Source organism: Pelophylax lessonae, assembly GCF_965119305.1.
Source record: "Pelophylax lessonae genome assembly, chromosome: 12".
NCBI classification, from domain to species: domain Eukaryota; kingdom Metazoa; phylum Chordata; class Amphibia; order Anura; family Ranidae; genus Pelophylax; species Pelophylax lessonae.
In genome coordinates, this window is record NC_138779.1 from 53582295 (window position 1) to 53596543 (window position 14249).

At 45.8% G+C, this 14249-nt stretch overlaps 1 protein-coding gene across 2 annotated transcripts in view; it reads right to left on the minus strand.

Moving 5' to 3' along the window:
- Positions 1–14249, minus strand: part of LOC309567977 (glucose-6-phosphate exchanger SLC37A2-like) — a 100368-nt gene that overhangs the window by 6458 nt on the left and 79661 nt on the right. For both annotated transcript variants that reach the window (XM_082273533.1, XM_082273534.1), the window contains exons 15-17: positions 4166–4244; positions 3293–3390; positions 2068–2132 (exon numbers count right to left, since the gene is read on the minus strand). In XM_082273533.1, the coding sequence (XP_082129659.1) occupies positions 2068–2132; positions 3293–3390; positions 4166–4244 (242 nt within the window). The remainder of the gene's footprint in view (positions 1–2067; positions 2133–3292; positions 3391–4165; positions 4245–14249) is intronic.

Sequence of the window (14249 nt, forward strand, 5' to 3'; positions counted from 1 at the left end):
CACTTCCAGCACTGAATGTATGTAATAGCAAGGGATGTGGTGTAGGGTCTCTTGATGTTGGCTGCTTGGGGATCTATTGTCACTGGTAGGCATCTGTTATTGTGTGAGGGTCTATTGTTGCTGCTGGAGCATCTATTGTTGCTGGGGGGTCTTATGTTGTTGGTAGGGATCTCCTGTTGAGGTAGAGGTCTATTGTTGGCTGATCTATTGATACTGGTTGCTGGGAGAGCCGTTGTTGCTACTGGAGGGAGTCTAATGTTGCTGGGGTGGATCTTTTGTTGCTGGGTGAGGTACTTTGTTGTGTGTGGGAGGTGGGTAGGGGGTAGAACCAAGGGACAGTGCTCAGAGGTGGGTAGAGGCTGGAGACAAGGGGTGACTCAGAAGAGGGGAGTTACTGCACCTATTCTCCAAGAAAAAAAGCCCTGTGTATATATATATTACATACATGCACATATACAGTTGTATTGTAGAGACCTGATTCATTTACAGTCATGTTCCTCCCCAGCCTGTGTAACGGACAGTAAAAAGAGAGGCAGCAGACTGATTCTCTCTGGCATTCTGCTTACTCCTATCAGAAGGTTTCTTGTACTGCAGTATACTGGATTGGCTCCTTGTGCTGCTTCGCCCTTTCCTCTCTGAGTTTTACTGTACAGGAGCTGCACAAGGTTGGCAATTCAGGTACTTCGCTACATAGCTGAATATGTCTGCCTGAAGTTCAGCTTCCAGAATACAAGAGGTTTTTAAAATCAATAGGACTTATGACCAGTCTAACATTCTATAACACCTAAAAAAATTATCAAAGTTATACACACAGACACAAATGCACACGTGTATATATATTTTTCTTATTTTTACACACACTACTGTAAATTACACAATATGTGTAGCCATTTCCAATTTCTACATTCTTCCTAACTGGCCAAATACAATATCTGCTTCTCAGAACTGTATATGTTGCTTTAACATTATACAGAAGATATGTAATGCTCCATGATACCTTATACACAATATCACAGTACAAACACAAAATGAACAACAATAAAGGGTCACCCTTCCAAAAATAGACAGCTCAGTGTCTGGATGTTGTTGGAGTGTTAAACCATTTAACAATTTATTAAATACTATATGGCCAAAAGTTGTCAACATCTCACATCACACCTATAAGAGTTTGTTGAGACAAACTATTCCAAAATGATGGGCATTATATTCGGAGTCCCCCCACCCTTTGTGGCTATAACAGCCTCCACTTCTAAGAAGGCTTTCCATAAGATTTTGCAGTATATCTGAGACTATGCGCCCATTTATGAGGTCAGGTACTGATGTTGAAGAGGAAGACATTCCAATGGTCAGGGCTCTGCGCAGGTCACGTGATTTCCTCCACACCAAATTTATCAAAGCATGTTTGGCACAGTCATGCCGGAAAAGTAAAACACCTTCTCCAAACGGTTACCACAAGGTTAGATGAGCAGAACAGTATAAAATGTCCTTGTATGCAGTAGTATTATTAATACGCTTCACTAGAAACACCTGAACTTCCTCATTTGGAGAGGCCGGGGGTCCACATACTTTTGTGCATTTCTCAGTCATGAGATATCAGAGTTCTAGGATCTGCACACCAGCTGCAGACATTATAAGGGGTACTCGCTCTTCCTGCTGGATAATAAATTGGTTGTATACTATGGATAAAGCTAGAAAAACAGAGTTTGAAGTAAATGGGTATGGAGACAAGTAGGAGTTAGCGCTACTGGAGACATCGGATGCCGGCTGATCCCAAAATCAACCTATGATTGGACTAACATCTAGGAAAGCTGACATTTAAGCCTTTATTGGGTTTGCTACTTTGTATACATTTTAAGCTAATGGACTACACACAAACAGTTTTTCTAATCAAATTACTTTTCTTTCCATTATCCTGGGATGGACTCCGCTCTCCTGTGCTTGCTCTGTGCTCTCTACAAAGCAGCTTTTTGTTAAATCTTAGGATGATAAATATAAACATTTATAATGGAAGACATGGCTGAAAAGCAAAAAATGAACCTAAAAAATAAATCAAATAGGTAGTCTTACCCCCTGGCCTTGCTGAAACATCGGCAGAGCTGTTTAATCTCTTTGTACACCAGACGTGCCAGAAACTTGAGGATACAAGAAGTCAGGATTTGTTAACATTTATTAACACCATTTTCTGCTAAGTATTAATGGTAAAACTGATTGACGTTTCAGGGTAGCACTACAGTACGTTAGGAGCGGACTGGATTGCTGTACTTGCATCATTTGTAATGTAACAAACAAACCATGAAGAAATGTGCTCATATTGCACAGAAGCACTTAATATATATATTTTTTTCTTTTGCCCAAAAATATACTTCAATTACAGCATTTCATAGTAGGTTTACATTAGGGTCTTCTTTATGGTCAGTGCTGAGGGCAGGGAATGGCCCTTATGTACATGAATCGGTAGATATAAACTCATGCAGATTATTTTAGGGATCTAGAGTCAATCAATCATTACAACTGTTTATGAAGGTGGTTTGGAATTTCCAGTATCATACAAGATATTATTTCCAAATTCCTACCCCATCTTATGGCACTTTTCCACTGCAAGTACCGGCTCGGCTCCACTCGGCCCTGCTTGGCTCGGTTTGGTTTTCCACTGCATAGTACGGTGTTGGAACGGTTTGGTACGGTTTGCTTTTCCACTAAAGTAGTAAGTGGGTGGGATAACAACGATTCTCTGACCAATCAGTGGCTAGTAGTGACAAACAGTCAAGGCTGCATGCAAAGGATTTGTGGGATATGGTATCGGTACAACCCTCTTGGAACCCCAACTGAGGTGGTACTGCCTAAGCGAGCCGTACCGTTCGGTTCCATGTAGTGGAAAAGCGCCCGCTGGACCGTGCTGAACCTTTCCTACACCGTACCATGTGGTACCACGCAGTGGAAAAGTGCAAAAGCGAGCTGAACCGTTCGGTTCCATGCAGTGGAAAAGCGCCATTAAAGACTCAACAAACCAGGTCTTACCCTAAAGGTATACCACAAAGAAGCCATCTCCCACTTACCATATACTTTTTATTGCATACAAACCATATAACATTTACCATGGTTTTTATTCCATATGTTTTGTGTACAGGAAAAAGGATATTTTATGTGGGAGATGTCTTCTTTGTGGTAAATATTGGGTGAGACCTAGTTTGTTGAATCTATAAGGCAGGGGGTAGAATTTTGGGAAGAACATAGTGAACTGCTGATCCCATCTACACTGACAGTTACACCCAAAGAAATCAACGAAACTCACCAAACAAGCCAGGAGATCGGCAGCTATCAGCATGTAGAAGACATAGTTCCAGCCTTTGGAAGAAAGGACAGAGGCCAGCAAGGGTCCCAGAGCAGCACCTGAGCGACAATTAAAACTCGTATCAAACCCATTTACTAAACAGGGAAACAAAGCCTTCAGGGTAGAAATGTTTCCATCAACAGTGTCAGAGTGGTGGCTGGATAACCCATGATCCTCTAGCTACATTAATTTTTGCAGCCCCATAACTACTCTTGGCCACCTCAGTTCTACAGAAAGTCGCCTAAGGGGAATTCCAATTTCTTCAGTATGAAGTCTGAAAATACCCCTAAATGTAAAAAGAGCAGGGGGGAGGACACCTGAACGGACACCGGAGTCAAACAATGTATAATATCTACATGTTCTCTTGAGCTCCAGCCCTATACCCACTGCTCCATACTCAACATCCCCAGCCCCCATACTAACCTTACAATTAACATGTCTGCTGTGTTACCTCCTGTACCCTATTCTCTAACACTAAGAACCCTCCTTTGCAACCACACCACCAACTCTTTAACCTCCCTAACGCTTAACGCATCCTACATTATGTAAAATGTTCCTTCTCCTACAAGAGAAGTTATTTAGCTGAACATTTGCTCAAGCTGATGGCGAGGGACAGGGCATATGGGGGCAGATCAGATGAATACACTTGAGCAGGCCCTATGGGTCCCCTAGGAGAAGAAGCCTGGTGGCAGCCACAACTTCTGCTACTCCCTTTACCAACTATGTCTTGCATTGTACAAATCTCTTCTAGATTTCTGTTAATCCTCATGGCAGTACAGGTTACAAAAGAAGCTTTAGTCTTCCTATAAAGGTGAATGTGGTCACCCCACTAACCTATAGATCCAGAACCGTCAATGATGGCGGTGACTGTGGATAGGGCCTTAGCATTTCCGTGTAGAGATTCATGTGTTCCCTGCAAAATAAAAATGTAAATAAAGCCTTTAAAACAGAATTTCACTTTGAGTTTTTTTGCTGCAGAGGGGGTCCTGACCTCTTTTCACTGCGTGTATTAACTCCATATTCAGCATCTTTGCAGAACTTTGTGTACTTGCAGACAGCGGTATAGTTCTCAGTACTACAGGGGTGACATGCAGGCGTCACAGCCAGTAGTCTTTTATATGGTTTTACATATAATTTAAAAATGAAAAAAGTATTCTCTAGAGGAAGGGGAGGGGACTAAAGAAAATGATTACTTTATTACCTGGAGTTCTGCTTTAATCATTTTATGGACAAACAAAACTGTTCTGCATTTATTGGTATACTTAACATTGCATTTCATAACTTCGTCTCTAAAACACGACACAGTATTTCCATTGCAAAGGTTTACATAAAGCAAAACAGTACAAACTTATTAGAATAAGGATAACATGGCGTTTAAACAGGGCCGGATTAAGAGCATCATGGGCTTGGTGCTGAGGATTTTGAAGGGCCTTAAGGGCTGTGCCTTGGCATGCACCCAGAGGAGGAAGGGTGCAGCCATGCATGCCTAATTCCACATGGGATGCTGTCTCTGAAGCCCATAAACACATCCATGCATCAGCAACTGTCCCTCCTTGTCCGGCCTTCGTGCTGTGTGGGGAGGTTCTGAGGGAGCTGCCTGGGGAAGCGAGCATAGAAGCCAGACTTCTGTGTTTACAAGTGACAGAAGAGCGGTAACAGTGAATATGGCCAACCCGGGGCCTATATAAAAAGGTAGGGGCCTGGAGCTGCAGCTCCAATAGCCCCTACGTTAATCTGGCCCTGCGTTTAAACCACATTCAGATGTAAAAAAACAAAAAAACAATCACATTCTGGAAGCCTTCACCTACTTCTTGTCATTTTTTACCTTGCCAAGATACGCTTTTAAAGAATAACACCACATAAGTATAGTATATAAAAACACAGTTTAGGTATTTATTTAAAAGCTCTGAAAAATGGATTTGATAAACTGGTGTAGTTGTTTAAGTATCTTTTTTGCAAATACAAGTTGAAATTAGGCATGTAGTGGGTGAGGCTGCTCAGTAAATGAATAGGTGAAAGAGCCAAGGAGGGTTAAATAAAGGCAGAGGGGAGGGTGGCGTGGCCTGGGCATGGAGGAGTGAGGCAGCAGGACACCGGAGCTCTGTCCTCACACTGCTACAATCAGCTATAATCCGGGGTTAATCACAGCTGGAACGGACATCCTGCTATGTCTCACCAACGGAAAGCCTCTTCACAGCCTGCGACCTGGGTTGGCATAGATTCCTTCTTCCGAGGCCGGACGGACGCATGGAGGAGCTCCCAAGATGGCGCCCAAGCGGGGGGGGGGGGGGGGGGGGGTTGGAGTACGTGGCCCGGCCTCTACAGCAGATAGCTGCTTTATGATCCTCTTTCCTAGGATGGTGAGTGATTCAGCTCCCCCTGTGTCCCCCTGGTCCAACACCTCCCAGGATTTGGGAACTGATATATCCGACATCATAGGGGATAGAGACCTTAAACAGCACATATGGTCTCTCCCCACTAAAGAGGACTTGGAACGGACACATTCCAATTGGGTAATCGGTTGAAGTCCTTGGAACAGAAACTTGAAGAAACTATACCTGCCCTTTCACAACTTAAGGATAAATGCATGAAACAATACCACCAGATTACCAATACCACCACTCGCTGCTCCTGATGACGTCAGTTTTGATGACGAAACGCGCAGAGCGTAGGCACGTCAGTTCCGCACCTTGAGACGCACATCCGGCCGTTGAGGCGCACGGCGTCCGGAAATACCACTATACGAGGGGTTCGCGGTCCCTACTTTCCTACAGATGCTTTATCTTGTTTTTAAATGCGAGTACTTGATTTTATTTGCCTAATAAATGAACACACATTACGGTACTTCACTATATGAGTGTTTTTTATCCATATAATCCCGGACATTATCTTTTGCTGGAGCGCTGCATATTACCCCTATGACACATCGCTCATCCCTATTACCTACCATTTGAGGGAGGAAGTACAACTGGTCCCACCAGGAGAAGAGAGGCTCACCGCGGTTTATCGGGGTTTACCCCAATTACCCAACGCTGGTTACCCCTGTAGGGGTGCCGCTCTCTGGTGAGTGCGGGCTATTTAGGAAGGGGAGCACGGAATTCCCTCACCCAGCACCCACATCCTGATCCACACCAGGAGACACCCCCTCCATCCATGCAATTTTTCCTGGCACGTCCTATCACCATATTGCACGCTGTTGGACTATTATATTGAGCATATATTTTTCTTTGGACTTTTTGTCACTTATATTACGGACTATCTTATTTTTTATATTCATATTTATTTATCCACCAGAAATTCACCTATTTATTGGTTCTTTACTTTTTACATTTCACTTGGCACATCATATGTATTTTTACATTACTTGGCTGGTTTCTATATATATATTTACTTCACTTGGATACCCATTTTTGCACTTAATTTTAGATTTTGATTTAATTATAGCACCTGGCACTTTTCATTACCTATTATTGGTTTCACTTGGATATCCATACTTAATTTTGAATTAATACTGCCACCTAGTGTTTACACCAATCGTTTTAAGAGTCACTATACTTTCTATTTTGAGATACTGTTCACTGTTTTTATTAATTTATTGGCTTGCCTAATTATTGCATTTCTATCAAGTATTTATTCGTGATATTAATTGATGAATGGTTGGTTATATTATTAATTTATTTATTTATTGATATCTTTAATATTTATTGTGGCTTATTACTAAGACCATTGGTTATATTATGAGGACCATTACTTACAGCAATAATTTTTTCTGACCACCTATATGCACCCAGATTTATGAGACACACCTTTATATTTTTCTTCATTATTTGGCAGCGCCAATTACCCTAATATCTTCTTCATATTCAGATATAGTTTCACTATATTTTTGGGGTAGGCTGCAGCCAACCACACAATTTGATCCATTTGCGCGGAATCCTTTCTTTACAATACCACCAGATTGACTCTTTGCTGGGTCAACTAGATGCCGGGCTAATATCCGGATCAGGGTGCTATCTGAAGCCACTGCACCCAGAGATGTAGTCCCGACTTCGCAAGGGTCTTCAGGGATATCTTGGGACTCTCCGCCACGGATCCAGTGGAAATTAATAGAGCTCATAGAGCACTTCGCCCTCCATCTGATTGGCCGGGGGCGCGATTACATCACTCCCGCGCATGCGCGTGGGAGCTGCCGTTCACGGCACTGGGATCTGAAGGAACGGCACGGGTGGCCGTTCCTTCAAGAGCGCATGCCCCGATGACGTCATCGGCTGCATGCACTGTAAATATCTCCTAAACGGTGCAAGTTTAGGAGATATGTATAGCACCTATAGGTAAATGTAAACAAAAAATGGATTTTTGTAAGATCTTACCGTAAAATCCTTTTCTCTTAAGCTCATTGACAGACGTAGTCTTCTTGATTCTCAAGAGCTGGGTTATGTTGTCTCAGCAGGAGTAGGACTAGGCAGAAAGACAAAACGTTCTGGCTCCACCTTAGGGGCAGTCCCTGAGGGTATATCCTCCCTCTCTCTGCTACAGGGAATCAGTTCTGTTCTAAAGCAGTAACAGAGAATTTAACCCAACCCAACTCAATGATAGAGGGGCGGGTACTACGTCTGTCAATGAGCTTAAGAGAAAAGGATTTTACGGTAAGATCTTACAAAAATCCATTTTTCTCTATCGCTCATTGACAGACGTAGTCTTCTTAATTCTCAAGAGCTGGGACATCCAGAAGCAGTGCCACAAATGAGGGGTGGGATTGACAAAAATCAAAATCCAATCTAGAAGGCCCAACCGGTGCCAAACTAGAAGTTTTAAAGGCTCATTATAAACAAAGAATGAGACTCAAATGAAAATTTCCAACGGAAAAAAACCCTCGAGGTAGACCACTGGTCTCCTCAAATGGCGGCCTGCAAAACCTTGCGGCCAAACGAGGCATCAGACGATGCCATTACATCAACTTTATAATGTTTTGTAAAGGTATGCACCGACGACCAGGTAGCCGCCTTGCACACCTGGACCACTGACGCCTGATGGCGAAAGGCCCATGACGCACTAAGTGCCCGAGTGGAGTGAGCCTTAACAGGGAACGGGGGCTCCCGACCCTTAATAGAATAAGCCTGTACCACCGTCTGTCTGATCCATTTGGAAATGGTCGCGGCAGATGCAGGCAACCCCTTTTTGGGTCCATCCGGGATCACAAAAAGTGAATCCGTCTTGCGAAACGAGTCTGTCGTTTTCAAGTATACCCTGATCGCCCGGACCACATCCAAGGAGTGTAAAGCAAACTCCCGAGGATGACTGGGCTTAGGACACAGGGAAGGTAATACAATTTCTTCATTCAGATGAAATTCTGAAACCACTTTTGGTAGGAAGGATGGATTCGGACGAAGAACCACCTTATCTCTATGAACCACCAGATATGGGGAACGACAAGATAAAGCGGCAAGTTCTGACACCCTGCGTGCAGAAGTGATAGCCACCAAGAAGGCCACCTTCTGGGACAACGTAGGTAGAGGAATCTCCCTAAGATCTTCAAAGGGAGGTTTCTGAAGAACCGACAATACTAAATTAAGATCCCAGGGTGGTAACGGCGCGCGCACTGGCGGAGCCAGATGTCGCACCCCCTGGATGAAATTCCGCACCAAGGAATGAGTAGCCAAAGGCTTCTGAAAGAAGATAGCTAATGCTGAGACCTGACCCTTGATAGTGCTCAAGGCCAGTTTCTGCTCAACCCCTTGTTGCAGAAAGGCTAATATTCGGCTAACCGAATAAGTCCGTGGACGGAACCCCAGAGGTTCACACCATGCAATGTAGGACTTCCATGTACGATGATAAGTCTTTCTGGAAGTCGCTTTCCTTGCTTCAACTAGAGTAGGAATAACTGAAGCTGACAAACCTTTGTCCTTCAGCACCTGGGTTTCAATAGCCAGGCCGTTAAAGCCAGCGATCGTAAAGCAGGATGGAAGATCGGTCCCTGAGACAGTAGGTCCTCCCTCAGAGGAAGTCTCCACGGGACGTCCGCCACCAGTCTGACCACGTCGGCGTACCAAGCTCGACGAGGCCAGTCCGGAGCTACCAGGATTACTGGAATTCCTTCCTCCTCTATCCTGCGAAGAAGTCTTGGCAGTAACCCGAGAGGAGGGAAGGCATACATTAGCTGGTATTGCCCCCACGGGGCGATCAGTGCGTCTGCGGTCTCTGCTAGAGGATCGCGGGAGCGAGCCACGAATCTCTGTACTTTCCTGTTGAATCATGATGCCAACAGATCCACATCCGGGGTGCCCCACCGTAGGCACAACTGGTGGAAAACTTCTGGATGGAGGGACCATTCCCCCTGATCCAGAGTCTGACGGCTGAGATAATCTGCCTGCCAATTCTCCACCCCCGAAATGAACACCGCAGAGATAGCTGGAACAAATCGTTCAGCCCAGCGAAGAATGCAAGCCACTTCTTTGGCCGCTCGGACACTCTTGGTGCCCCCCTGGTGATTGACATAAGCCACGGCCGTGGCATTGTCCGACTGGATCCGAACCGGGCTGCCCTGGAGCTGCTCGGTCCAGTGAATCAGACAAAGTTTGATCGCTCTCAGTTCCAATACATTTATCGGCAACCTGGATTCTTCCAGGGACCAAAGTCCCTGGACAGATAACTGACCGAGAATTCCTCCCCATCCGGATAGACTGGCATCCGTGGTCACTATTGTCCAATATATTGGCAGAAATGACTTTCCCTGGCTGAGCATCGGAGACCGAAGCCACCAGACCAGAGACTCTCTGGTCTGTTTGCTCAATCGGATCCGATTGTCCAGGGATTCCGGATTCCGATTCCATCTGAGAAGAATCTCTTGCTGAAGAATTCGGGTATGGGACTGGGCAAATGGGACTGCTTCGAAGGAAGCCACCATCAATCCCAGAACCCTCATGCAAGTTCGAAGAGAAGACCAGCTGTTGGATAGTAACAACTGGACTGCTGATTGAATCTTCCGGAGTTTCCCTACCGGAAGAAAAACTCTTGACCTGACTGTGTCTAGAATTAGACCCAGATATTCGAGCCTCTGGGTGGGAACCAGAAATGACTTTTGCTGGTTCACCAGCCACCCGAATTCCTGTAAAGAAATTATAGTAATCTCTATGTTTCGTAGCAGGGTCTGAGGAGACTCTGCATGAAGCAGAAGATCGTCTAGGTAACCAAGAATCGATATGCCTCTTTGGCGCAGTAGTGCCAACATTGGGGCCAACACCTTCGTGAAGACCCGAGGAGCCGTGGCGAGACCGAAAGGTAACGCCACAAACTGATAGTGGTTCTCTTCTACGGAAAAGCGTAGAAACCGCTGATGTCCTGCGAAAATGGGAATGTGAAGATAGGCGTCCTTGATGTCTATGGACGCTAGGACATCCCCTGGATGCAGGAAGGCTGCTACTGTGCGAATGGACTCCATTCTGAATTTTCTTATGTTGACAAAAGAATTGAGTGCCCTTAAGTCCAGGATTGGACGCACTTTGCCCTCTTTCCTGGGTATTGTAAATAGGTTTGAATAAAACCCCTGAAAACGTTCTGTCCAAGGAACGTGGACTACCACTCCTTGTTGTAATAAATCCGTGACTGCTCTCCGCAGATCTTCTAAACGATCCGGGGATAGTCGAATATTGGAAGGGAAGAATCGTGCCGGTGGGAGAGATCGAAACTCGATCTTGTACCCTGACCTTATGACTTCGCAAACCCACTTGTCCGGGATTCTGGAAAGCCATGGATCCGGGAACCGACGAAGACTCCCCCCACCCCAGTTATGGGTGGGGGCGCACCTTCAGGCTTTGGACGATTTATCTTCAGGTCTGGAGGGGGCGGGCTTTTGCTTGCCCGACCAACGTCCCCTGAAGTCTCCTGAAGGAGCTTTGGAGGACTTAATTTTTTCACCCGTGGGACGAAAAAACCTCTTGTGAGCAGAAAAAGAAGGCCCTCGTTTTTGACGAGTTCCTTTACCTTTAACATTTTGTGGTAAAAAGGTGCTCTTTCCACCCGTGAGATCCTTAATGATCTCATCTAAGTTGGCTCCAAATAGACGCTCTCCTAAAAAGGGGATATTAGCCAATGCTTTTTTAGAACCTTGGTCGGCTAACCAACCTTTTAGCCACAGTGTACGCCTGAGAACCACCGCTGAGACTGATGCTCGCGCCAATAATGGAGTGGCGTCTAACGCCGCATCACATACAAACTGTAACTCCTGTATCATTTGTTCCAACAAATCTGATACCGCCTGAGGGACCTCTTCTAAGTCCCGGCATAACCACTTGGTCCATTCAGTTACAGCCTGCAAAACCAGCCCAATAGCAATTATTGGTCTGAAAGCTGATCCAATCAAGGTAAACATGGTGCGAGACATAGCTTCTATCTTGCGATCCACTGGATCTTTAAAAGACGGAGCGTCTTCTAGAGGAATAACCATGGCTTTATTCAATCTAGCAATTGGTGAATCCACCACAGGTGGTTCTGTCCATTTCTTAATGAGGGTTTCCTCAAACGGATAACGCCTGTTAATGCGTTTAGAAATAGTAAAAGTGCGTTTTGGCAGACTCCATTCTTCCTTGATTGGATTGCCAAAACATTTGGGCAATGGAAAAACCTTCGCCACTTTGATGCGTTTTTTAGTCCCAAAAGGGATTTCAGTTTCAGCTATTTCCGACGGAATACCCTGTAATCTTAAGGTTTCTTGAACAGATACAATGAGTGCGTTTACCAACGCTTCCTCTTTGGCTATGGCTGATGCCGAAACATCCTCCTCACTGTCTGAAGAAACAGTACACGAGATACCAATCCCAGATGAGGTACCTGCAACTGCAGAAATAGGCTCAGAGTCTGAATCCGAAGTTTCAGATAATAAGGGGTTAGGCGGGGGTCGCTTTCTTGCGCCCTGTCCCTGACAAGCCACTTCCACCCGGGACACAAAAGTTTCCATAATAGCTGACAATGATTCAATCGTCAGTGGGGTGCTGGAGGATCCTGCAGACCCCTCGAGGGGATCCGGAGGAGATACATGAAGGGCAGGGTCCATGTTAATTCAGGACACCTTTGCCAGAAAAAACAAAAAAACGTTTTTTTTTTTTTTTTTTTTTATGTGTCTCCCCCTAGCGCAATAGCGCCCCTCAGAGTACCTGCTTCTCGATCCCCACAGAGAGAGAGAGGGACCCCCAAGGCTCACCAACCGATGCAGTGAAGTTTCCAACCAACTGCAGTCAGCGTCTGTCTTTTACAGACTGGAAGGAGCTGTTGCTTTTTCCCGGGTAGAAGGACGTGGCTCCGCCCCCTGTGTACGCCTTCCGGCGTTCCCAGCTCTCCATGAGGTAGCTGGGCTCATGAAACATGGCCGCCCCCATACAAGAGACATTAGACTCCAAAAACATGGCGGCCGGCGTGACCTGAGGACATACATACACCTGGTCTACGGCAAAATGGCGGCGGACCGCCGAGATCGTTTTTCCCAGCACATCCACCTGCATCTCTGCTAAGTGGCGATTTATTTATCTACAGGAGATACACTACAAATAAGGTAGGATTATACCTCCTATGTCTGCTGTAATGCTACAGTCTGCTGGGTAGAGTGTTAGCTCTCAAACCAAGTCCACTTCCCACAAACACATACTGTATTTACAAGGGGGACTTTTTAGTGTCAGATATATACTGACCATGTATGGAGGGGCCCATAATTCATACTGCCTCATAACGAGGAAAAAAGGGAACGTTTACTCACCATACCGAACCGACAGGCACCCTCTCTTCACAATACCCTCTCCACCGGGGTGGGGGGTTGTGGACCACTCCGGACGCCTCGACTCTCTGGTTCCTGGCGTCCAAGCGAGACTTTTAACTCGCAAGGTCAGTCCCTCCACTGGGACTCCGTCGTGGCCGACCCAGCGCGGAGCTCTGGTCTGCATGCGCTCGTAGGCAGAAAACCGGGGTGACCACTGGATCTCAACATCCAGCCCGTCGCCCGGCCCCGCATACTTACTTGAATGTGTCGCGGCCGACCAAGCGCAATGCAATGGTCTGCGCTCGCTCGTAGGCCGGCTGGGGTGACCACTAGTGTCGCCCAGTCCGGCGTTTTTGCTTGAAGATCTCACAGGAAAAAAACACTGGAGAAAAACTACCTAAAAAAATATTTTTTCTAAAGAAAAATCTTGCCAGGACCAAAAAGATCCCAGCAAGGAACTTAGGTCCTTACTCCTGACTAGACAGAAAAAAACTGATTCCCTGTAGCAGAGAGAGAGGGAGGATATACCCTCAGGGACTGCCCCTAAGGTGGAGCCAGAACGTTTTGTCTTTCTGCCTAGTCCTACTCCTGCGGAGACAACATAACCCAGCTCTTGAGAATCAAGAAGACTACGTCTGTCAATGAGCGATAGAGAAAGAGGTTTACAACCTCTTTAAGGAGCGAATTATGCAGCAAATGCGGAAGAAGCCCTTCTATGATTTTGATGGGGCGTGCCTTTTCTTTTTTTAAGATTCCTCTAGACGCACACCAATGCAACGTAGGGCACTGCGCCCTCTTCTGGAAGCGCTAACTAAAGCAGGAGTTACCTACACCTGGGGATTACCTTTCAGCCTTCAAGCTCGGAAGGATGGACTGTTCGCTATTGTACGCACTAAGGATGACTTACTTTCTTTTAAAACTAGGCCTTAGTCCTGTGGATTTCCCAGATTGGATATTCACCCACCTTCGGGTATTCCTCCATGGCTACTGGCTCGATCTAAAAGGCCCTCAAGAGGCAATCACCTGCAACCACTCCACCTCCTCTGATGGGTGACTAGGCGACACCTCTTCCTGCTTCTTTCCAGTTGCTCCCACAACGGCTCATGGATGTCTATATTATCTGTCTCACGTGACTGGGGACACTATTGACTCGCTGCTTGCCATTACTACCTC